The sequence below is a fragment of the Colobus angolensis genome, unplaced genomic scaffold (genome assembly GCF_000951035.1).
Source record: "Colobus angolensis palliatus isolate OR3802 unplaced genomic scaffold, Cang.pa_1.0 Scaffold108, whole genome shotgun sequence".
Classification (NCBI taxonomy): domain Eukaryota; kingdom Metazoa; phylum Chordata; class Mammalia; order Primates; family Cercopithecidae; genus Colobus; species Colobus angolensis.
Window position 1 is genome coordinate 6,456,395 of NW_012111808.1, and position 25,767 is coordinate 6,482,161.

Below are 25,767 nucleotides of genomic sequence, written 5' to 3' on the forward strand. Positions count from 1 at the left end.
AGGCGGAGCTTGCAGTGAGCTGAGATCTGGCCACAGTACTCCAGCCCTGGTGACAGAGCGAGACTCCACCTCAAAAATAAAAAAAAAAAAAGAAAAGGAGCTTGGGACATAGACGTACATGGAGGGAAGACCACATGGGGACACAAGAAGACAGTCTCCTAGAGGATAAGGAGAGAGGCCTCAGAAGCAGCCAACCCTGCCAGTGCCTCGGTCTCAGCATACAGCCTCCAGAACTGGGAGAAATGAATTCCTGTTGTTTAAGCCACCCAGGCTGTGGTACTTCATTATGGCAGCCCTAGCGAATGAATCCAGTGTCCCACATGGTTTTTATATCAGTGTAATCGATACTAATCCCCACCTCGTGAGTGTTATAGGTTGAACGTATCTTCCCAAAAGATATGTTGAAACCATAACCCCCTGGTTCCTGTGAATGTTAAGTTACTTGGAAATAAGGTCTTTGCAGATATGTAAGGGGAGGTAATAGTAGATTAGGGTAGGCCCTAATCCCATTATTGGTGTCCTTATAAAAGGGAAATTTGGACACAGACACAGAGGGAGAACGTTCCATAAGGATGGAGAGGAGATTGGGGTGATGCCTCCCGGCCTAGAGCTGCTGGCAACCTCTAGAAGCTGGCAGAGCATGGAACTGGTTCTTCCTCGGAGCCTCCGAAGGGAACCAATGCTGCTCAGCCCTTGATTTCAGATTTCTAGTCCCTAGAACTGTGAGATAATACATCTCTGTTGTTTTAAGCCACCCAGTTTGTAGAAAATTCTGAAGACAGCACTAGCAAACTAATACAAAGAACTATGAATTAACACCTCTCAAATGCGCTCTAGAATCAAAAGCATGTATTTATCATCCAGAATGGAGAGAAAAAAAAAAAAAGTAAAGCACTGTGTCTCGGGTAGGTCCAGGGACTCATTTTCCTTGAGATGTAGCAGAGCTTTTTTTTTTTTTTTTTTTTTTTTGAGGAGTCTCATTCTGTCACCAGGCTAGAGTGCAGTTACATGATCTCAGCTCACTGCAACCTCTACCTCACCGGTTCAAGTGATTCTCCTGCCTCAGCCTCCCGAGTAAGCTGGGACTACAGGTGCACACCAACACACCTGGCTCATTTTTGTACTTTTTCTGGTAGAGATAGGTTTTGCCGTGTTGGCCAGGCTGGTCTTGAACTCCTGACCTCAGGTGATCTGCCTGCCTTGGCCTCCCAACATGCTGGGATTACAGGTGTGAGCCACCGTGCCTCGCCCCAGAGCACTTTCTTAAAGTGCAACCAGCCCATGTGTGTCTACAGCAGAGAACTTGCAGGGGAAGCTACTGATGTGGAATTTTAACTTCCCTCAGCAGATCCTGGCTCCCTCCCAGGTTTCATGTGATTGCTGCATTTTGCTGCACTTGATTCCTCTGGGACAGAATGATGAGGGAGGAAGGGAGGCCTCTGGATCCCAAGCAGCCTGCGGGGCTTTTCATTTCCTGTTTCTCTAATCTCATCACATTCTTGAAAATTTCCCCAAGCAGCTACTTTTGCTCTGAGACTTTCTTAACCCTTCAAGTCCCTCTTCCTTGGTTCCTATACCAAGCCCTGAGCCCACCCTATTGGCCAGAGTACTGAGCTTCCTACTCGCGTCATCTGCTCCCTTTGGATTCCACCTTTCCCTCCTGGAATGCTTATTTCATGTCTCTTGTCCGTGTGCCTCATCTTCTCTCCTGGAAGCCAAGGCCACAGCTGATGCCTTGTCGGAGGCAGGGGTCTGCAGGCAGACACTGAACGGACTAGCACCCATCACAGGCTCCTGGCCGAGCCTGGGTCCCCTGTCACCAGGGCAGATCTGGTCATCTTGATTTTCAGTCTCTGAATGTTGCCTCTTTTCCCACCCAGCTGTTAGTCTGAAGGGCATTTTACTCAAGGCCAGATCCTCTCCTGATGCTAGAGCAAGGGACAGAAAAGATGCTGAGATGAAGCAAATGTTAAGGTAAAGGTGAAACTGGGCTTCACTGAAATTCTGGGTTCACTGGATGCCAAATATCCATGCTGCAGTAGACTGAAACACGGTCCCCCAAAAGACATCCCAATTCCTGGAGCCTGTGAATATTACCTTATATGGAAACAGGGTCTTTGCAGAAGTGATTAAATTAAGGATCTTAAAATGTGGGGGTTGTCCTGGATCATCCACGTGGGCCCTAAATGCAGCCCCATGTATCCTTAGAAGAGAGTGACAGGCCGGGCACGGTGGCTCACGCTGGTAATCCCACACTTTGGGAGGCTGAGGCAGGTGGATCACTGAAGGTCAAGAGTTCAAAACCAGTCTGGCCAACATGGTGAAACCTCGTCTTTACTATAAATACAAAAATTAGCCAGGCATGGTGGCAGGTGCTTGTAATCCCAGCTACTTGGGAGGCTGAGGCGGGAGAATTGCTTGAAACTGAAAGGTAGAGGTTGGAGTGAGCTGAGATCGTGCCACTGCACTCCAGCCTGGGTGACAGTGAGACTTCATCTCAAAAAAAAAAAAAAAAAAAAAAAGGGGAGACAGGAGGAAATATGCATCCACCACACGTGCACACGGAGACGATGTGGCCAGAGAGGCAGAGTTTGGAATGCTGTGGCCACAATCCAAGGGAGGCCGGCAGCTGGAGGAAGGAAAGAACAGATTCTTCCCTGAAGCCTCTACAAGGAGTGCAGCCCTTGCTAACACCTTGGTTTCAGTCCAGTCATATTTATTTTGGATTTCTGGCCTCCAGAACTATGAGAAAATAACTTTCTATAGTTTTAAGCTATGAAATCTGTGGTAATTGTTACAGTAGCTACAAGAAATTAACATGCATGCTATTCTTGTTCTTTTGGTCTAAGATTAATAGCGGACTAGACACAAGGGGGACTGCCAGGAGGTGTCTGCTAAGAGCCTGTTTCAGGAACTAGGCTGTGAAATGGAGAGCACATTCAGCTCTTTAACCACAAGGAAATCTCTGGCACCTGCTAGTTAGCGTTTTACCTGTATGCCCTGTATTGTCAACTATAAGGCAAGGACTATTCTTGTTTTCAAAAATCTCCAATGTAACACAGCAATCTGGTAGGTGCTTAATAAAAGCTTGAACGTCATGATTCCTTTCAGCATTTGTTGCTGGCCTAGCATTCCAGAAGCTTCCACTGCCTTCAACTTCATGATGTCAACACATCATATTTAGAAACTTAAGACTATAGACCGAGGTCTCCTTTTTCCTCTATTCAGACCCAGAAATTAATCAGCTGTGCATTTTAATATCCACGTTTCATTGCCACCAAGTGAGAAAGAAAATTTGCCTGTCAATTAGCACAGAATTGAAACAAGTTGTTTTTAATCTTTTGAAAATGAAACTTGGAACAACTGTCATATGATTTGAAGTAGCAGGTGCGATTAATCATTCAGTTATTCTATTTCTCCCTCCCATGACAATCACAATGTATTTTGATTTGGAGGGTGCCCGTGCCCTGGCATCTCTTAGGTTCTTGACAGAAGCTAATTAAGGATTAGTTTGGAAAAGAGCAACTTGTCCATTTGAATTCATACTCAGAAAGGAAGCAAATGCAATTTGAAAATTTGCGTGGCACAAAATATGAGCTCAGCTAGACAACTGCAAATGCAATCAGCTTAGAAAGCAAATACCAACTGGAAAGAAAACTAGAATTTCACCTTCTCAAATGAAGAATGGGATATTCTTCATATGCCCTTCAGGGTTTACCTAAGGAGGGAGACAGCCTCACTTTTGACATCTCTTTTGTTTCTGTCTTCTTCAAGGCTTATGGTTCCAGACCCTTTCTTACACTTCAGGCTACAGAGTTGGGGCTACTCCATGATGGAAAAGGGGATTTGAAAATCATTTAGTCTGTTACACGCCAGGTGTGGTGGCTCACGCCTGTAATCCCAGCACTTTGAGAGGCCGAGGCAGGTGGATCGCTTGAAGTCAGGAGTTTGACACCAGCCTGGCCAACATGGTGAAACCTCATCTCTACTAAAAACACAAAAATTAACCGGGTGTGGTGGTGCATGTCTGTGATCCCAGCTACTTGGGAGGCTGAAGCACGAGAGTCTCTTGAACCCAGGAAGTGGAGGCTGCAGTGAGCCGAGATCGTGCCACTGCACTCCAGCCTGGGTGACAACAAGATTCTGTCTCAAAAAAAAAAAAAAAAAAAAAAAATCAGTCTGTTACAGTAAACGCATCCAGTTTAATTATTTTGTTTTTCTGACACAAGGAGACTTCAAAATGTCTCGGTGGAGCTGGATGTTGGGCATTTGAACTTAAATTTTTTTAAGTTTAATTTGATTCAGCAAATGTTCATGGAGCTCCTGCTCTGAGAGATACATGAAGACACAGCACCTCCTCCCTCCCCTCACCGTGGGAGACAGGTACACAATGTCAACCTACCTTTTAGTGTGACATGTAAGCAAGAATCTGGAATGCTTCTTAGGGAAGAACATCCTTCAGTAGACTTAAAGGATGATTCAACATTTGCCAGGCAGATGGAAAGGAGGAACATTCCACGCTTAAAGACAGTGTCGCCTGGTGCGTTCTGTATCTTGGAGCAGAGGAAATGAGCGTGGGTTGGGAGGATGAGCCCAAAGGGGCAAGTCAGGTCACGAAGGGCCTTTTAAACCGTACTCAGGAGTCTGGAATTAATCCTAAAACAGAGCAGGCAAGCCTGGCTGCTCGTTACAATCACCTGGGACATTTTGAAAACTAATTAAAGCTCACGCCTCACCCCTGGCCAATTAAGTCATTCTTTGTCAGGGTGGAGCCTGGGTGTATTTTTTTTTTTTTAATGTCTCAGGTGATTCGAATGCCCACCAGAATTCCCCCCAGAGCTGAGAATCACAGCCGTAGCTAAGAGGGCTGCAAAGTTTTTCCCTAAAGGGCCTGATAGTAAATATTTTCAGCTTTGTCAGTGAGAGGGCCTCTATTACAGCTACTCACCCTGCCATTTTGTGGGAAAGCAGCTCGGACAATATCTAAATGAATGAGCACGGCCATATTAAAAATAAACTTTTCTTAAAAGACAAGCAGGGTTATAGTTGGCCAACCCCTACTCTAGACGATGGGACGCCATTAAGAATTTAAGAAGTATATTGATTCAAAAATTTTTACAGATTATTACATAAATAATACATGAATTTGTTCACACTGTAAATGAATCTAAATAATGCAAAGTTCAAGACCTTTTTATTCCCTCATTCAAATATCAGTCCCTTTCCTAGATAATAAGTGTCATCAATGAGGTATAAATTTTTCTAGAATTTTCTCCTTCCTCTTTTTGGTATGTACTAGAAAGATATAATTTTTTAAGTTTAAAAAATGTATTTATTTTTCTTGCCAGGCATGGTGGCCTGTAATCCGGTACTTTGGGAGGCCAAGGTAGAAGGATCACTTGAGTCCAGGAGTTCGAGACCAGCCTGGGCAACATAATGTATAGACCCTGTCTATACAAAAATAAAAAAACAAAATTAGCTGGGTGTAGTGGTGTGTACCTGTAGTCCTAGCTACTCAGGAGGCTAAGTGGAAGGATTGCTTGAGCCTGGGAGGTCAAGGCTGTAGTGAGCTGAGATCATACCACTGCACTCCAGCCTGGGTGACAGAGTAATGCCCTGTTTCAAACATATATATATATATATGTATGTGTGTAAAGAGAGAGAGAGAGAGTATATGTTTATATTGTGTGTGGGTATATGTGTGTGTGTGTATATATATGTATGTATTTCTTAAACTTGCTTTTTCCCCTACATGATAATATGTCTTGGAGTATTTCCACAGCAGTAAATATGTATCTCTTTTTAGTTTTTGCATAGCATAATAAAATAAGAACTATGAAAGCCCCATGGCTCATTTAACAATTTTCTGAGAGAGGTTGAACTATTTGGAATTGTGAACATTAAACTGTTTTATCCTACAAAATGCCATTTTGAAATGGTTAAACCTCACAGTCTGTGTTCAATTTTTTGCCATTACAAGCATTACTGCCGCAAGCATCTTGCATTGTGTGCTCATGTGGGTATCCCTGGGGCAGATTCTGGGACGCTGACTTGCTGGATCACTGTGCCTAGCAGTGAGAAAGGAGTCTTTGGCTAAACCCCAGACACTGACTCTGGCAAACTTCAACATAAAGGAAAGCTATTGGCAAAGTATGGGCCAGCTCAGAGGAGGGAGGGAAAGGCTAAAGACCTGCTTCCTGGCGGATGAGTGGAGCCCAAGCTTGGCTTTGGGACCTTTCTCACTCCACTAAAGTCCTGGCAGAGGGTTGACTGTGTGTCACAGTGATGGGGAGTAAGGCTTGGAGTGGCTTCCAGGGACCCCTTTGGCCTCTGTAATGAGAGGACAGAGCACCTTGATTTTTTGGTCAAGATTGTGCACAGCTGGGGAGTGGTATTCTCTAAAAGAAAATCTAGTTGCTTACTAAGGAGAGAGAATGGCTTCCAGGAGACCCAAAAAATTTCTTCAGGCAGGGTGCGGTGGCTCACGCCTGTAATCCCAGCACTTTGGGAGGCTGAGGCAGGTGGATTGCTTGAGCTCAGGAGTTCAAGACCAGCCTCAGCTACATGGCAAAACCTTGTTTCTATCAAAATAAAATAAATGTATTCATATTTTTACTGTCTTAGTTCATTTTCTGCTACTATAAGAGACTATCATAGACTAGATAATTTATAAAGAAAAGAGATTTATTTTCTCACAGTTCTGGAGGCTGGGAAGTCTAAGAGCATAGTGTTGGCATCTGGTAAGGGACTTTGTGCCGTGTTATCCCGCAGTGGAAGGTGGAAAGGTAAATGAGAGAGAAAGCGTAAGGAACCAGGCTTGCTTTTATAATAACCCACTCTCTACACAAGTGACCTGGTCCTGCAATAATGACATTAGTCCATTATTAGGTCTCTTATCAGGCCTAATGAGCTCTTATGAGACCTCACCTTCCAATACTGGTACATTGGGGACTCAGTTTCCAACACATGAATTTTGGACACTCACCAACACTTAATTGTATTAACCTTTAAAATTTCAACCAATACAGTAAGTAGAATATCTAATTGCTGTTCACTGGCAAGACTGAACAACTTTCTCCTATTTATTAGTCAGTTGGATTTCCTTCTCCAAGGGTTTCCTGTTCGTAGCTTTTGTGGATTTTAAATAATTTCTTTGGCTTTTTAAAAATGTTTGCTTTGTGCTTGGCACCGTGACTCACGCCTGTAATCTCAGCACTTTGGGAGGCTGAGGCAGGTGGATCATAAAGTCAGGAATTTGAGACCAGCCTAGTCAACATGGTGAAACCCCATCTCTACTAAAAATATAAAACTTAGCTAGGTGTGGTGGTGCATGCCTGTAATCCCAGCAACTTGGGAGGCTGAGGCAGGAGAATTGCTTGAACCTGGGAGGTGGAGGTTGCAGTGAGCTGAGATCACACCACTGCACTCCAGCCTGGGCAACAGAGCAAGACTCCACCTCAACACAAAAAAAGTTTGCTGTGTAAGGGTGCTTTATATGTTCTGAATGCAATTCTTTATCTAAGTTATAAATATAGTGACCGTGTTCTCTCCTTACCTTTTAACTATGTTCACAGGGTCTTGAAGAGTTTAAAGAAGGGGAGGGACATGGTCAGTCTTGTGGTTCATCTCAGTCTAGAAGATCACCGATGGCTATAAACGGCCAAGTTGCAAGGTTCTAAGGTTCTGAGTGTGGTGAGAGACAAGGAGACTCAAACTCATTGGAAGGAAAATGGGAGGGTCAGTAATTCTCATTCCAGCAAAAACCTGGAATAATGAAAACCTATGGAAAAGAGGTCACTGACAATCACCCGCTGGCTGAGCCCAAGTGGTCTGACACAGTGGAACTGGCCGAAGAAGAGGCGAGGGCTCCTCAAAAGCCAGTTAACCCGGTGAACTCAGCAAGTACTGTTTGTCAAGTTAGGACCAGGAGGTTTTCAAAATAACATATTCCCCTTTTTTTTTTTTTTTTTGAGACAGAGTCTCACTCTATCTCTCAGGCTTGAGTGCAGTGGTGTGGTCATGGCTCACTGCTGCCTTGACCTCCTCTGGTGAGGTAACCCTCCTCAGTCTCTTGAGTAGCTGGGACTACAGGTGCAAGCCACTATGCCTGGCTAATTTTTTGTATTTTTTGTAGAGAGATGGGGTTTTGCCACATTGCCCAGAGTGGTCTTGCGCTTGTGGGCTCAAGCGATCCACCTGCCTTAGCCCCCAAAGGTGATGGAATTACAGGCATGAGCCACTGCACTCGGCCTACATATTTCCTTTTGTTTTTCTTTCTTTCTTTTTCTTTTTTAAAGCACATATGTAAGCAAAATGCAGTTCCTTCAACATGATTTCCAGATTAAATCTCAGAAATCCAACTGTAGTAGTTAATACAGAAATGCAGGAGGAGCACGGTCATTTCACAAGCTTTATTGGGGTTTTCTCCCCACTCCTTCTAAGGAATACCATTATCTTTAGTTATGCCTAAGAATTATATTCCAAACTGACAAGTAAAAACTGGGTCCTTGTGTCTATTTGAAAGAGTAAGAGGTTATGAATTCTGCTTAAACTAGGTTTGAATACACAGCTCTAATTCTTGCTAGCAATTAAAAGGAGGTAGGTTTCTGTTGTTGTGCATATTACTTATCATTTCTGAGCCTCAGTTTTCTCACTTCTACTACCCTTTACTGGTAATGTGACCTTGAGTGAGTGACGTGACCTCCCTGTGCCTCAGTTTCCATATCTGTAAAATGGGGACTATAATGATTACTTAGCTCATAACGTTACACAGTTGTGTGAGGGTTAAATGAGACAATGGACAGAAAGCAACTCAAAACATGCCTGGCACACACTAGGGCCTACATGTTAGTTGTTATTGTCACAATGCACAGATCTGCCTGAGTCCTGGCAACATTCATCTTGCCATGTAATTTTAAGGGAAAGAAGTCAAATGGACCATAGTCATCAAGCTTGAAAAACTCCAACTGGGCCAGGCTCGGTGGCTCACGCCTGTAATCCCTGCACTTTGGGAGGCCAAGGCAGGTGGATCACCTGAGGTCAGGAGTTCGAGACCAGCCTGACCAACATGGTGAAACCCTATCTTTACTAAAAACACAAAAATTAGCCAGGCATTGGTGGCAGGTGCCTGTAATCCCAGCCTGGTCATTCACTCATTCATTCACCCTTCTGCCCTCTGCCTTCGGTCCTCTTTCTTCCCTAAGAAGCTGGGGGATCACAGTAGCAGGAGATTATGTCTTCTCAGTGCTGCTTCTTTCAGATAATTTGAGGGAAAATTCCAGACTGAGAGAGTTGTTTGGTAGGGCTAGGATTGACGCTGATTCTGTGTGCCAGGGTTTTCTGCCCTGAGGGTCGTGTTCTCTTCTCTGCACTCTTTAAATTTTTGAGGCAGAACACACTCTGGGGGCTGGGCTGTCACATGTTCTTGAACACACGCACTTCATCAGACAAAGAGTATAAGAGTGCACAAGCCAACACACCCAAATCCTTGAGGAGCAGGCACATAAAAGAGGGACACTGGATTGAAGAACGTGTGTACTACGTGAAGCTGAATAATTGGAACAGGTGGGTCATCAGGAATATTAAAAAGCACAATAAATGTAATCAGAGATAAGGGAGAATATGACTGATACAAAGCACGAAAAAACAATCATAAAAACTCAAGAGGAACAGTTGAAATCAAAACAAAATAGATGAGATAGATAGTAAGATGGATAGAGGCCAAGAAAAATTAGTGAGTTGGAAGATCAGTTTGAAGATCTCTCAAAACAGTGCAGGAAAGGATAAAGAGATGCGAAGATGAAAGAAAAACCAAAGAATATTGAGGCTAAAGGTGCCAACAGGTGGATAATAGAAACCAAAAGGAGAAATGTAACAAAGCAAATGGAAGAAGGCAATATTTGAACCCATAATGACAATACTTTCTCTGGAATTAAAGGAAGATTAAAAATATCAGGTTGAAAGGGTTTACAGTACGCTAAAATAAATAAAGAAAATTTACAACTGAGTATATGTCAGTAGAGATAAAATTGAGAATATTAAACGCAATGAGGAAATTCTAAAAACTTCTGGAGAGAACAGCAATCAGATTGACATCAGACTTCAAAATGACAGAAGAAAAGCTGAAAGAGAAACCTTCTCTGTATGGAAACTAAATATTATATTACCAGCTAACTCTTTGTAAAAAAAAAAAAAAAGAAAGTGTACTGGAAAGTTGTGTGAGTGCACACACACACTTAGAGCTGAATGATAATGAAAACACGAGACATCAAAATTTAGATACAGATATAGCAGTACTTAGAGGAAAATTCCTTGCTCTCAATACCTGTTACAAGGACATAAGAAAGGCTGAAAACATGAGCTAAGCAACCAACTCAATAAATTTATAAAAGACAAACATCAATCTCAAAGAAACAATAAGGACATAATAAAAATAAGGTCAGACCAGCTTGGCCAACACAGTGAAACACTGTCTCTGCTAAAAATACAAAAATTAGCTGGGCATGGGGGTGGGCACCTGTAATCCCAGCTACTCGGGAGGCTAAGGCAGAAGAATCCCTTGAACCCAGGAGGCGGAGGTTGCGGTGAGCTGAGATGGTGCCACTACACTCCAGTCTGGGTGACAGAGTAAGACTCCGCCTCATAAAAAAAAAAAAAAAGGTCAGAAATCAATGAGACAGAAAAGAAACAAACCCATAAAGAATACCAAGATTAGCAAAACCAAAAGCTGATTGTTAGAGTCCTCAAGCAATAGTGAAGGAGGACAAGTGAGAAAAGATACAAATAAAAACTGAAGAATGAAAAAGGAGTAAATATAGATACAACAAAGAATAAAAAATAATAAATGAATATTTGGAAAACAAAACAAAATGAATAAATTTTAAAATTTTTGAATGATTCAAAAAGAAATAGAAAAATGGAAAACTATTAAGCATTAAAAAAATTGAAATTAAGACCTTTCGTCTCGCCGGGCTTGGTGGCTCAAGCCTGTAATCCCAGCACTTTGGGAGGCCGAGACGGGCGGATCACGAGGTCAGGAGATCGAGACCATCCTGGCTAACAAAACCCCGTCTCTACTAAAAACTACAAAAAACTAGCCGGGCGAGGTAGCGGCGCCTGCAGTCCCAGCTACTCAGGAGGCTGAGGCAGGAGAATGGCGCGAACCCGGGAGGCGGAGCTTGCAGTGAGCTGAGATCCGGCCACAGCACTCCAGCCTGGGTGATAGAGCGAGACTCCGTCTCAAAAAAAAAAAAAAAGACCTTTCGTCTCACCAAATTATAGACTATGATGGTTGAAACAGTTCCATTCTACCCAACTTCTTACAATATACAATCCCAGTTGTTTCAGCAAACTTCAAAAGTGTGAAAGTTGCCCATCTCACTTTACTTTTTTAAACCTTTTTATTTTAAATAATTATAGGTGCACGGGAAGTTGCAAGAATAGTTCAGCGATGTGTCAGTTATACCCATGGGATTTTAATTTATAGAAATGACTTAGTGTCTCCACTGAAAGGACAACGCCATTGAAAGATGATTTTTAGGCCAGGCGTGGTGGCTCACGCTTGTAATCTCAGCACTTTGGGAGGCCCAGGCAGATGGATCATGAGGTCAGGAGTTCAAGGCCAGCCCGGCCAACATGGTGAAACCGCATCTCTACTGAAAATACAAAAAAGTTAGCTGGGCGTGGTGGATGGGCGCCTGTAATCCCAGCTACTCGGGTGGCTGAGGCAGACACTTGCTTGAACCTGGGAGGCAGAGGTTGCAGTGAGCTGAGATCGCGCCACTGCACTCCAGCCTGGGAAACAGAGTGAGACCCTGTCTCAAAAAAAAAAAAAAAGATGATTTTTATTACTTACATTTCCTGGAAGGAGGGGCCTGCCATGCCACACAGGAGGGGCCTGCTGTGCCACACAGAGCCACCTGGAGAAGCATACAATTGGCCAGCAGGCAGGAGGGTGAACGAGAAGCATAGGTCACTGCGTTTGTCGGGGTTTCTGAAGGGAAGCCAGGCAGAGCAGGGTGAGCAGTGCAGGACTGGCTGGTTTGAATACTGTAGGTGGGCTCTGGGTAACATGGGTGATCTCAGATTGTCTGGCACCTGGCCCTGGGGTGCTCTAGGGCAGAGGAACATTGACTTGGTGTGTGAGAGTTTGATAAAGGCGATAGCTGGGGTCATGTGCTCTGGATTGATTCATTTCCATGTTAAAGGTATGCTCCTAGGGTGAGCCTTTGCTCCTTCTAAGAATTGGGTAGCCATGGAAGGGGCAGTCTCTTCTCAGTCAGCAAGGCCACACATATCAGAGCTTGACAAATACGGAAAATAAGAAAATGTAGTTAACACAATTGAGTGATGAATGAGTGAATGCCAAATAGACAAATACAAAATCTATGAAAACACAGGACAAGAAGGGTTTCACATCTCTTTCATCCAGTTTTCCCCAATTGTGTCAAACATAATTATACCTTCTTTTTTTTTTTTTTTTTTTTGAGACAGGGTCTCACTCTGTCACACAGGCTAGAGTGTAGTGGCAAAATCTCAGCTCACTGCAACTTCTGCCTCCTGGGCTCAAATAATCCTTCTACCTCAACCTCCTGAGTATCTGGGACTATAGGCATGTACCACCATGCTTGGCTAATTTTTGGTTTTATTTTGTTTTGTTTGTATTGTAGAGACAGGGTTTCACCATGTTGCCCCAGCTGGTCTTGAACTTGAGCAATCCACCCATCTTGGCTTCCCAAAGTGGAATTACAGATGTGAGCCACCTGGCCTGACCTATAGTACAATATTTTTTTGAAAGGAAATTGATGTTGATATAATCTGTGGATACACTTCTATGTCATTATGGCATGTATAGATTTATGTAAGCCACACTCCAACCAAGATTCAGAACAATTTCATCACTAGAAAGTTCTCCTTTGTGTTACACCTTTACAGCCATATATAACCCACTTCCCTCAACATCACTAACCCTGGCAGCCGATAATCATTACAGCTGTTCCTGAAAGCAAAAAAGTGTGAAAGCTGCCCAACTCACTTTGTAAATTTGATTATAACTTTAATTCCAAAACTAGAAGAGGAAAAAAGATGTGGTATAAGGATTATGAGAAGGAGAAATAAAACTGCAGAACTAATAAGAAAGTTCAGCAAATTCACCAAATATCAGAACAAATTATAAAAATCAATAACATATTTCTATGCCAGCAACAATCAATTAGAAAATATAAACTGAGTCACCGGGTGTGGTGACTCATGCCTGTAATCCCAGCACTTTGGGAGGCCGAGGCGGGTAGATCACAAATTCAGGAGATCGAGACCATCCTGGCTAACACTGTGAAACCCCATCTCTACTAAAAATACAAAAAAAATTAGCTGGTCGTGGTGGCGGGTGCCTGTTGTCCCAGCTACTTGGGGGCTGAGGGAGGAGAATGGCATGAACCTGGGAGGGGGAGCTTGCAGTGAGCCGAGACAGCGCCACTGCACTCCAGCCTGGGCGATGAACGAGACTCCGTCTCAAAAAAAAAAAAAGAAAAAGAAAATATAAACTGAAAATAAAATACCACAGAAAATAGCCAACTGTACTCTATTTAGGAGTTATTTTATGTACTTTGTTTTAAGTTTACCAAGGAAAAAAAAGTAAAATTATAAGGATACAAAAAGATTTGCATAAATAGCATGGTCTCCAATGATGGCTTGGTATAAAAATAATGTCAATTCTTCCCCAACATTTATGTAAAAATTCAAAGCAAATTTAAGTCAATAGTCTAGTTGGATGCTTTGAAGAACTCGGCAAACTTTTTCTGAAATTTGTATCCATGATTAGTGGTACATGACTAACTAGATCCACTTTGAAAAAAAAAAAGACTAAAGGCAGAATACTGGATATACTACAAATCCATAATAATAAAAACCACATGATTTTGTTTGTTTATGCTTATTTATGCTTTTTATTCCTTCATTTAAAAAATTCATTTCCTTTCATCTGTCTTCATCTCTTCCTTTCCCTTTCTCAAATTCCCCTCACTCCATGTATGTGTGCTGTGTATCCTCTCATTTGTAGGTGTTCTTGTTTTGGGTATGTGTATTTGCCATATGTATGAATGGTTTTGTGCTTCCACTCTCCTATTTTTATATATGTCACACAGTGCTACATTTTTACAATTTTATGTGTATCTAGTCCAGTGCTAGAATCAGGGCTGGCTCCAGGGCATGCAACTCCTGCAGTCATACAGGGACCTACTCTTAAAAGAGCCTTATGCTTGGCTGAAGTGTGATTTGCTATCATCGTCTTCAAATTCTTAAACATTTTTAAACAAGGGGCCCTGCGTTGTCATTTTGCATTGGTCGTACATGCTCTGTAGGCAGTGTCATCTCAGATAAACAAAATAAACCAGAGAGCTCAGAGGCAGATCCATGTATATATGAGACCTGGATATAAGAAGAAACTTGCTCCATGAATCCATGATGAAAGGGAAAACTATTTAGAGGTGGTTTTGGGATAACCAGTCCACCTTTTGGAGGGAAAAAAAAATGCACCATGACTCAGATGGATTAAAGACCTAAATACAAAAGGTAGAACTATAAAGACAGCAGGAGGTAATATTAGAAAATCCTTTTGTGACCTATGAATGGGGAAGAATTTCTTAGGAAAACACCAAAAGCACAATCAATAAGCAAAATATTGGTGGATTTCATGATACCAAAAGTATGGGTTTCTGTTCAATGAAAGACATCATGGAAATGTCAACTGACAGAGAACTGCCAGAGTATCTACTTTCAATGACTCAGACAGACAGAATCAATGTATAGAATAATAAGCAGCTCTGGCAAACCACAAAGAAAAAAATCTATAAAAAATTGGCAAAGGACACATGGGTTCAGAAGAGAACATTTAAATGGCTGACTAATCAATAAAAATACCTTGGCTCATTTGTAATTAGATAAATGAAAATCAAAGCAGTAATTAAATACCATTTTATATCCATTAACTGCCAAAAATTAAAAAGCTAAACAGCACAAAGCAAAAAAGAACAACAACAAAAAGGGCCAGCATCCCTGGGGGATATAGATAGAAGGAGTCTCTCTAGCGAACAATCTGGCTGGATTAACACAGACTAAGTATTTGTGTGCTTATCATTCATCAGTTCCACTCACAGGTAGAATCTGAGCTCCATCTTCATGTTGTTCTATAAAGGGACACATAGGAGGAGTGACCACTGTGTGTTTCTGTGGGTTGGAATCATCTATCCATCCATCATCTGGGGAATAGTTAAATCAAAGGTGGTGATGCATTATTATACAGAAGTTAGTGGCCCTGGACTAGATACACATAAAATTGTAAAAATGTAGCACTGTGTGACATATATAGAAACAGAGGGAGAGTGGAAGCACAAAACCATTCACACATATGGCAGATACACATACGCAAGACAAGAGCACCTACAAATAAGAGGATACACAGCACACATACATGGAGTGAGGGGAATCTGAGAAAAGGAAATGAAGAGATGAAGAAAGATGAAAGGAAATGAACTTTTTTAAATGAAGGAATAAAGGCCATAAATAAGCATAAACAAACAAAAAAGACTGCAGGACCAGGGCTGAAAATGCCATGAAGTGTGGAATTGATCACTCCACTCTTCTGCTCCTAAGGTTAAATGAAAAAAGACAAAATTAACTCTCTCCAAAGTAAGGTCCCACAAAACTGGATAAAAATTTTTAAAAACATGAGTATTTTCTCCTGGGTATATGCGGAGGAGAAAGAAAAGCTACCAAATTTTAGTTATACCTTTTCACTTCCCAGAAAGCATTTGTTTTTTAAAAGAAATCAAACTCTTCATCTTTTTCAGCAACGGTTGGCAGACAATGTAATAGCACAAAAATTCACATCATTGTTCTCCCAGCATGATGAGAGGGGCTATGTATGCAAAACATAGGCTCAAAGAGTAGCATCTGACTAGATCTGTTTCTCTTCTTTTTCAGTCATGTAAGTTTGATAGATTCAGAAGGTAGAGCTAAGTACCTATCAATTTATTTAAAAGTGACTCCAGAAAGGTAATTTTGCAAACTTCTCTTGCCTTGCAATTCAGTGTATGACTCTCTGGGGAAGCTTGGGAGCAACATTCTTAATGGAAACAAGGACAGGCTGGGATCATACAGCGAGTGTCTTTCCACGCGTGCTCCCAAGGGGAACTTCCGAGGGCAGTACTGCAAGCTTCACATACTGCAGGTGAGTGTGGGGGACCTGCACACTTGCTCTTGAAGGACAAGTGAATGTCATGATACAGAATAAAATACAACTCCATTGATTCCTTTTCATAATTAAAAAAAAAACTATTACGATGTTTTGCAAAAAATAAAAACTAAATTTTAAATACTTGGCAGAAACCTGCTCAGCATCTTGAGTGTGAGACATTAAATGAGACTCTTGTTCACAAACCACAGAGGACTTGAGATATTCCTTCCACCACATTGTATGGGGCAAGACCTCTGGACAACTTTCACAGGGAATCCAAGGTCAAACGCTGGCCAGCAGCTTCTATAACTTCAAATGCTATGGCTCCCTTTTTGAGAGTTATTTTGAGTTTGCTGGTAGCTCTCTTCTGCCCTTCTCTGCTGGGGTCCAGTAGGGACTCTCCTATACTTCAGGTTTTGAGGTCCTTACCAAAGGACCTCAAAATTTGGATTTAGTCCCAGACAAAGTCCCCATTCTGTATCCTTGCTGTCAGGGAACCACATCATTACTTGGTATGAGGTGGATTAAGTCAAGGAGCTTTCCACACACTCCTGACTCATCAACAGCTTTTAGAATACCAGAGGCAGGGTGGACTTCCCACTACCCTTAACTCTTTTCTCAGAAAGAGAGCTCTAAACATGAATTTGAGGTTATCCTAGCAGACAGGCCATGACTTTTATGAAAACATTACTAAATCAGTTGACCAAATTTGCAGGGCTATCTTCAAAGCACGTTAATCCTTTTATTGCTCAGAAAACAAAACAAAACAAATAAACAAAACAAAAACAAAAACAGAAAACAAAACTAGGAACAGCATAGCCTGTTATGAAATACAAAGATAGACTTGATATGTGTCACACAGTACTAAAGGAAAATTACAAGTTGGCTAATAACAATTGTATAAATTAACAATAAGAAATCCAAGCTCTCTGATGTTAATGCTATAAAATGATCTTAGAATGGTTTGCCGTGGAGACAGAGAGATGACCACCTAGCTCCATTTGTCCTGCTGAGGGTTAGGATAATGATTGCTTGAGGGATTGATTAATCAGCGCATACAAATGTCATTTTCAAAGCGGATTAATGGTTTTGATACTGGAGAAAAAGGTCAGGCCTACACTATCCTCTAAATTATGTGTTTAGAAGAATCATCCCAGAATGTTTTATTTATAATTTGATGTTTTCTTTATTGGGACAGGCATTCTAGTTATTGGCTTGATTTGTTAATAAAATCTTTATTTGATACAATGTGTCCTGCCACCAATTAATGGCAACTTGGAAATTGTATTGAAAATTGCAGGAGATGCAACTCTTAATGACTTTTCATTTGGAAGAGAGAGGCAGTGGGGCAGATTATCCAAAACTACTGGCTGCTTTTTAAAGGATCACCTACATTAAGCCTTGAGGCATTTTTTTAAAAATATGCATGTGTCCGATGCTCTGGAAATTCACTTGAACCACTCAGTAATGGAAAAGTCATCTTTTAAGAAGTTGGAACACTTCTTCTTTCAACATCCTTCTCTCCCACTCCCAATCTGATTATTTAGCAGCAAACTTACTTGGGATGATCATGCATATATGTTATGAATGCCAAAATGAAAGAACACTGTGGCATTGTGTTTCCCAGGATGGGACGGACTACAGTGTGGGCGTGTGTGTCCCTGATTCTTGTGCTGAAGAGGATGTGACTCTGATGTCTCGGCTGGGTAGGTACAAAAGAATATCTAGTGAAACTATCATCTCACAGCGTCATGTTGGAAAAACCCCAGCTCCTTAGAACCATGAAAGGTAATTCCTTCAGGACTGAACCAACCTTTCATCGTGGTCAATCCAATAAACTGAGCCTAATGGAGGTTTGAGGGGTTCAAGGGTAAAGATGGCGGAATAGTAATGGAGTAGGTAGGAAGGGAGACAATAAGGAAAAGATAGAGCTGAATCTTTATGTAACAAAAATGTAAAGGTAAACAATCTTTCCTCACCCACAGCTGCCTGGTTAGGCTGAAGAAAGGAAGTGGGTGGTGTCTGGTTTCAATATTGTGAGTGTTCTGTGCCCTGGCCCGTGTGTGGCAATCTGCCATCTGCCATATCCAGAGGCCATTCTGAACGAGGACTGTGTGCGGTCAACATGTTGTAATGGATTAGTGTTAAGAGCCCAGCATTTGGTCCTGGTTGTCACCTCCCAGCTGTGTGATCCTGGGCCAATCACTTAATCTCCCCAAGTTCAGTCTCTTCCTCTATACAGTGAAGGGTGGCTCTGCATGGCTCTCTCTATGGCCTTCTAATCACTTCTCCCTTAGCTATGCGGAAGGAATATATTTTAGTCTCCACGGAAACTGATTTGACTTCCCCTAAGTCTTTTAAAGTTTTCAAAGCAAGAATTTTAAGCCTAGGTTTTTGCCACTGGTGTCTTTTATATTTATTCTGGTCATCCAGAGAAGAACTAACACATACTAAAGTTCTACATTATTAGGAGTGAGAAGAACTAACATATAATAAAGTTATACATTATTAAGAGTTCTCCTTTAAAGTATTGATATTGCAGCTAGTTGTCAAAATCTTAAATGGTCCTCTGCATTTGTGACGATTCCTATGGCTTTGGGTGTATTATCTGTCTAGCCAGGTAGTTCATGTGCTGTTTAAAAAAGTAATACGTCAGACGCGCATGTTGGCTCATACCTGTAATCCCAGCAGTTTGGGTGGCTGAGGCCGGCAGATCACGAGGTCAGGAGATCGAGACCATCCTGGCTAACACGGTGAAACCTCATCTCTACTAAAAATACAAAGAATAAGCCAGGTGTGGTGGCTAGCGCCTGTGGTCCCAGCTACTCAGGTAGGCTGAGGCAGGACAATGGCATGAACCTGGGAGGCGGAGCTTGCAGTGAGCCGAGATGGTGCCACTGCTCTCCAGCCTGGGCTACAGAGCAAGACTCCGTCACAAATAAATAAATAAAAATAAAAAAGCAATAAATCATTACAAATCAAATTCAAATTTCAATTCTTGTTGGATAAGCCATAAATATCCTAGAAACAAAGATAAATGTGTAGTTATTATTAAATTAGCATTTCAAGTGACTGACTCTAAGTCTAATGAGTTAATAGTCCTTATTATTTAAGAGATTTGTCAATTAGCCTAATTTTTCAGACTAATGCCAAGCCTTCTAGCCAGAGTTGACATTAGAATAAAATAAAATATTAGATATAATTGCCATTGATAAAAAGATATTTTAAGAAAGTAGCGTTCAAAGAGAAACAAGATGGAGATTCTCTTTGAGGAACCAGGAAAAGAAAACGGCCTGGTGGTTGTCAACTGAGCTGACGTGGGTGGATGGATTAGGGGAATTTAGTCGTTGCTGCCCAGGCGTTTTTCCAGCTCTGGCACAGAGGCAGCAGATAGAAATTGGAGGTCTTTGCCCGGGCTAAAGTGTCCCCATCTGGAAAGGATTTGTCAGCTATTCCTTAAAGCTCTTTGATGGAGTTGCCAATATTTCCTCTACAGATGTGAGACAACCAGCTCAGCATACCAGGCTGAAGCTGTTTGCACGGACTGCACTTACCCAGAGGAGGGGAGCAGGGAGGGCCAGTAGTAGATTGGGCGAGAAAAAATGCCCTAGTATGGCAGAGGGAGAGCAAGATCCTGGCAGGTCAGGACATAACTGCTTTTGGCCAAGGGCTAGGGCAAAACGCTGCACAGTTGTTGTCATAGAATGTCATAAAATTTCACCCAACATACTTTACCTGAATTCCTAAGAATAAAATTATTTAACACCAGAATGCTGAGAGCCTGGATGGAATTTGGATGTGGTGATTATGAAACCCAATTATGGGATATTTTCCTAAATATCCAGACCCATGCATTTTCGTGTCTTTTTTTTTTTTTTTTTTTTTGAGACGGAGTCTAGCTCTGTTGCCCAGGCTGGAGTGCAGTGGCCAGATCTCAGCTCACTGCAAGCTCCGCCTCCCGGATTTACGCCATTCTCCTGCCTCAGCCTCCCGAGTAGCTGGGACTACAGACGCCCGCCACCTCGCCCGGCTAGTTTTTTGTATTTTTTAGTAGAGACGGGGTTTCACCGTGTTAGCCAGGATGGTCTTAATTTCCTTGCCTCGTGATCCGCCCGTCTCGGCCTCCCAAAGTGCTGGGATTACAGGCTTGAGCCACCGCGCCCGGCCTTTTCGTGTCATTAATAGTCCTTTCCCATCGCTGCTGTAACAAGTGACCACACACTGGGTGGCTTAGAACAACAGAGATTCATTCTCTCATAGTTCTGGAGGCTAAATATCTGAAGTCAAGGTGATGATGAGGTTGGTTCCTTCTGGAGGCTCTGAGGGAGAGTCTGTTCCTTGCCCCACTCCACATGCCTGGTGGTTGCCAGTACTTCCTGGCACTCCTTGGCTTGTAGCCACATCATTCCAGCCTCTAGCTCCACCCACATGTGGAGTTCTTCCCTGTAGGTCCAAACTTTCCTTGCATAAGGACCCTAGTCATACTGGATTTAGGGCCCACCCTAACCTCATCTTAAAGTTGATTACATCTGCAAAGACCCTATTTCCAAATAAGGTCACATATGCAGGTACTAAGGGTTAGGACTTGAACCTTTCTGGAGGACACAGTTCAACTCAAAAGACTACCTAATACCTACTTCCTAGGCTGGCTAGATTATCTGAGTTCCCTTTAACACAACAGGGAGTTGGGAGGATGGGAACTCATAGCCCCTTAGCTCAGGGCCCTGCTCTTAGAATATGCTTGACAAATGTTAGATAATCTTGCTGAAGTTTAATTGTGAGGCAGAGGCAATCTACCTGGTCACAGGGACCACACAAGAGCTGACAAAGAAGGGGCTTGGGTATTTTTGGTTTTGCTTTTGTTTTTCTGAGACAGGGTCTTGCTCTGTCCCCAGGCTGGAGTGCAGTGGCACAATCATGGCTCACTGCCACCTGAATCTCCTGGGTCCAAGCAATCCTTCCTCCTCAGCCTCTCAAATAGCTGAGATCAGGCATGCACCACCACACCTGTATAATTTGTAAATGTTTTGTAGAGATGGGGTCTCCTTATGTTGACCAGGCTGGTCTCAAACTTCTGAAGTCAAGTGATCCTTCTGCTTCGACCTCCCAAAGTGCTGGGATCACAGGTGTGAGCCACCAAACCCAGCCTGGGGCTTGTTCTAAAGGTCTGTTTAACACTGAGTTGTGTCTGATTTTATCCAGACACAACACTGGAGGCTGCACATTTCCATTCTCGGGGACTCACTCTAAGTCTAAGACTCATTCACTCTAAGTCTGTCCCATTGGAGACTTTATAATGTTTTATGATGATCACACTGTCCCAGTTTGCAGTGGCCAAAAGCAATGAGTTCCGAGCTGCTTAGAATCGATGTTTAACAGTCCTTTACAATAAGCTTTAAACTGTGCTCTTTTCCTATGCTCTATTAGGTTAATTTCACCTTGCTTTTCCTATGAGAATCACTAGGCCTACATAGCAGAACAATGGTGCTAGAAGTACAAGGGAAGATTTTTCTCCTCCAACTCTCTCTTACAGATTCCCTGAGCACCAGTGGAGAAAATGGAACTCTTTTAATAGTAACTCCTTGCATTACCCATAGAATTGCCTTTCTGGCTAAGAATTCAAAAGGAATCCAAAACATTTCACAGAATACCATTTTGTGTTCTCAATTCAAGTCAGAAAATATTTATTGTGCAATTTTCTCTCTGGCCTTTGTATGAGACATCACCTGTATATGCTGGGGGCGGGGGGATCAAAATGATTGGGAGTTCCTCGTTTCAAAAATATGTACAATTTAGTTAGGAAGAAAAGTGTGTGTGCCTGAGCTATTAGGAAACACTGCCAGGAAAGAAATGTCCAATCTCACTCAAGTGTTGGGGCTGGGCGTAAAAGCTAGAGAAACAGAGCCCAGCATGGATAGAGTGAGAGTGGGGAATTTAGACAGGGCTTGAGCTGACCTTGTGTTAGTGAAGAGGTCAGGATGGCGTGGGGTGAGAAGTTGTTGGAAAACAGATTCAACAGAGGTTTCCAATAAAGGTTTCATATTCCCCTTGTAGATCTGGAATCTAGCACAGCATAGACACTTAAGGCTGATTACTTAAGGCTGATTGGATGTGCGTGGGCTGCCGGTTTCTTTGTTTACCATGGCAGGATTTAGAGCTGGGCTGTGGTTGATTGACAAAAAAACCAACCAACCAAAACAACAAAACCAAAACAAAACAGAAACGTCATTTGATTCCTTTAAAATTAGAAATAGAACTTCCAAAGGGAGCGGACGTGTGCTGGCTGGTCAGTACACTTCGTTTTCAGTGGAAGAGTTTAGTTTGGAAACCCACATACTAACAGGGAGTAGCATTGGTTCAGAGCAAATGGAATTGGATTATGAAAAATTCTCCTGCCAGGTCTCCTGTGGGAACCTGCTGGTAACCTAGATCCAGCACCCCAACTCTTGGCCAGGGCTGAGGACACACAGATGACCCTTCCTTCTTGTTTCTACCCTTACCATACTACAATTAGGAATCACAGTTAATCACATATTATTAGTCTTTCAGCAGCATTTTTGGACATTTCAGAAACCCTTGGGTCACAGACTCATGGGAACCTTGAGGGTTAGAGATGGAAAGGACATTAGAATACATCATGTCCCTTGTGTATTCCAAGCAAAGAGTTGGAACCAACCCAAATGCCCATCAATGATAGACTGGATAAACAAAATGGGGCACATATACACCATGGAATACTATGCAGCCCACAAAAGAATGAGTTTTTATCCTTTGCAGGGACATGGATGAAGCTGGAAACCATCATTCTCAGCAAACTAACGCAGGAACAGAAAACCAAACGCTACATGTTCTCACTCATAAGTGGGAGTTGAACAATGAGATCACAGGGACACAGGGAGGAGAACATCACACACCGAGACTTGTCGGGGGGTTGGGGGCAAGGGGAGGGAGAGCATTAGGACAAATACCTAATGCATTCGGGGCTTAAAACCTAGAAGACGGGTTGATGGGTGCAGCAAAGCACCATGGCACGTGTATACCTATGTAACAAACCTGCACGTTCTACACATGTATCCCAGAACTTAAAGTATAATAATAATAAAAGAATACATCGCGTCTGACCCACCCTTCACTGTTAGACAGATGAGGAAATGAGACCCAGAGAGATGAAGCGACTTGCTCAGGGTCACACAGCAAGCTAGCTCAAACTTGAGCCTCTTGAATGCAAGACTAGGCAATGTGGTGTGGTGAGATGAGGAACACCCAACATTTATTAAACTTACTGCCTGTCCTGCACTGTTCTAGGGGCTTTACAATCATTGTGTCATTCAGTTCTCATGACAACCCTAGGAGGTAGGTACTACTATGATCCCCATTTTAAAGAAGGAGGAAAGCTGTGTGCCCGTTCTTTGTGGAGATTTTGGAAGTCTTAATTCTAACCGTGTGCTCCTGAGATTCGCAGCAAGAACACCTGTAAACTTGTCAGAAGCACAAAGTCAGGTTCCACCTCAAACCTCCTGGATCAGAAACTTGCAGGGAGGCCAGGCGCAGTGGCTCAAGCCTGTAATCCCAGCACTTTGGGAGGCCGAGACGGGTGGATCATGAGGTCAGGAGATCGAGACCATCCTGGCTAACACGGTGAAACCCCATCTCTACTAAAAAAAATACAAAAAACTAGCCGGGCGAAGTGGCGGGCGCCTGTAGTCCCAGCTACTCGGGAGGCTGAGGCGGGAGAATGGCGTGAACCCGGGAGGCGGAGCTTGCAGTGAGCTGAGATCGGGCCACTGCACTCCAGCCTGGGTGACAGAGCGAGACTCCGTCTCAAAAAAAAAAAAAAAAAAAAGAAAAAAGAAAGTTGCAGGGAGGGGAGGCAGAGAGCCAACAGGCCCTCAAGGTAATTCTGAGGCTTGCTAAAATTGGAGACAACTGCCCTAGTCTTACCAGTAGGATCTTTACACGCAATTTTTTCCAGTGCTCATCAGCTGTGTCCTGACTTGCTGCTTCTTAGCTTCAATTTCAGATGGCACTTTCCCCAGACTGTGGGCTGCAATTGTATATTTCCATCTTATATTGCATTTCTCTGTCAGGGGGCTTGTTTACAAATAGATTTGAGCCAGCAATGGCGTGTGTTTAGGTTTTTAGTTCCCAGTACCCTGTGCTAGGAAAGCCCAGGAGAAAAGACTGATTCAGTAGACCTGGGTTTACTTCCAGCTGGGCTAAGAGTTCCTCATTCTGTAAGTTTCCACATTTTTGTGCCCTACTTCCCTCCAACTGTAAATCAGATATATTCAAAACCAGCTGTCCCCACCCTTTTTCTTTTTGGAGACAGTCTCGCTCTGTGGCCCAGGCTGGAGTACAGTGGCATGATCTCGGCTCACTGCAACCTCTGCCTCCTGGGCTCAAGTGATTCTCATGTCTCAGCCTCCCGAGTAGCTGGGACTACAGACGAGCACCACCATGCCTGGCTAATTTTTCTATTTTTAGTAGAGAGAGGGTTTCACCATGCTGGCCAGGCTGGTCTCAAACTCCTGACCTCAAGCGATCACCCTGCCTCGGCCTCCTCCCAAAGTGTGGGATTATAGCCGTGAGCCACTGTGCCCAGCCCCAGCTGTCCCTTTTTACTGTAGAAGTTTCATTTTGAAATAATAGATATGAAAGCACTTGGAAAAATGTAAGGCATTATTACAAACTAAATGATTTATACAATCTCTTTTTCTTTTATGGTAGATACTTTAAGATTCAGAAATACTTCATTTCTGGCCCCTTCTCTCTTTCTTTTTACAATAAATTCTTCCTCCTCATCTGGTGGGAGTGTGGCCAGATGTGCTACTGGAACGTTCCCCATGGACACATTTGCTGCCATATGTCTGTGACTATGGACATCCGAGGTACCTGGGCGGGTTGTGACCTGTCGGTACTGTTTTACCAACTTCCCCTCATCAACTGCATTTCACTATGAAATCTCATTCATTGCATGATATCTGGCCAGTACTGCCTGTTTCAGGATATTATGGTCTGAGTGTTTTTGTCCCCCCCCTAGAATTCATAAGTTGGAATGTCACCTACAATGTGATGATCTCCAGAGATGGGCCTTTGGGAGGTGCCTGTCATGAGGGCAGAGCCTTCACGAATGGGGTCACGTAGCTTAGACGAGGGACCCCAGAGAGCTCTCTTGCCCCTTCCACCATGTGAGGACACAGCTAGAAGGCGCCGTCTATGAACCAGAAAGTGGGCTCTCAACAGACACCGAATCTTCCAGCACTTTGATCCTGGGCTTCCCACCCTCCAGAACTGTGAGAAATTAATTTCTGGGGTGTAAAAGCCGTCTAGTCTATGGTATTTTGTTACAGCAGCCAAACAGACTGAGACACAAGGAGATCACCATTTACCTTTTTTTTTTGAGACAGAGTCTTGCTGTGTCACCCAGGCTGGAGTGCAGTGGCGTAATCTCAGCTCACTGCAGCCTCCACCTCACGGGTTCAAGCAATTCTCCTGTCTCAGCCTCCCAAGTAGCTGGGACCACAGGCGTGCGCCAC

General features: G+C 43.0%; 1 protein-coding gene across 1 annotated transcript in view; it reads left to right on the forward strand.

The window, feature by feature from the left end:
* Positions 1 to 25,767, forward strand: part of LOC105516975 (nose resistant to fluoxetine protein 6-like) — a 79,761-nt gene that overhangs the window by 8,234 nt on the left and 45,760 nt on the right. The window contains exons 2-4 of the mRNA XM_011949319.1: positions 16,086 to 16,225; positions 17,859 to 17,937; positions 24,959 to 25,100. Coding sequence (XP_011804709.1) covers positions 16,086 to 16,225; positions 17,859 to 17,937; positions 24,959 to 25,100 — 361 coding nt within the window. The remainder of the gene's footprint in view (positions 1 to 16,085; positions 16,226 to 17,858; positions 17,938 to 24,958; positions 25,101 to 25,767) is intronic.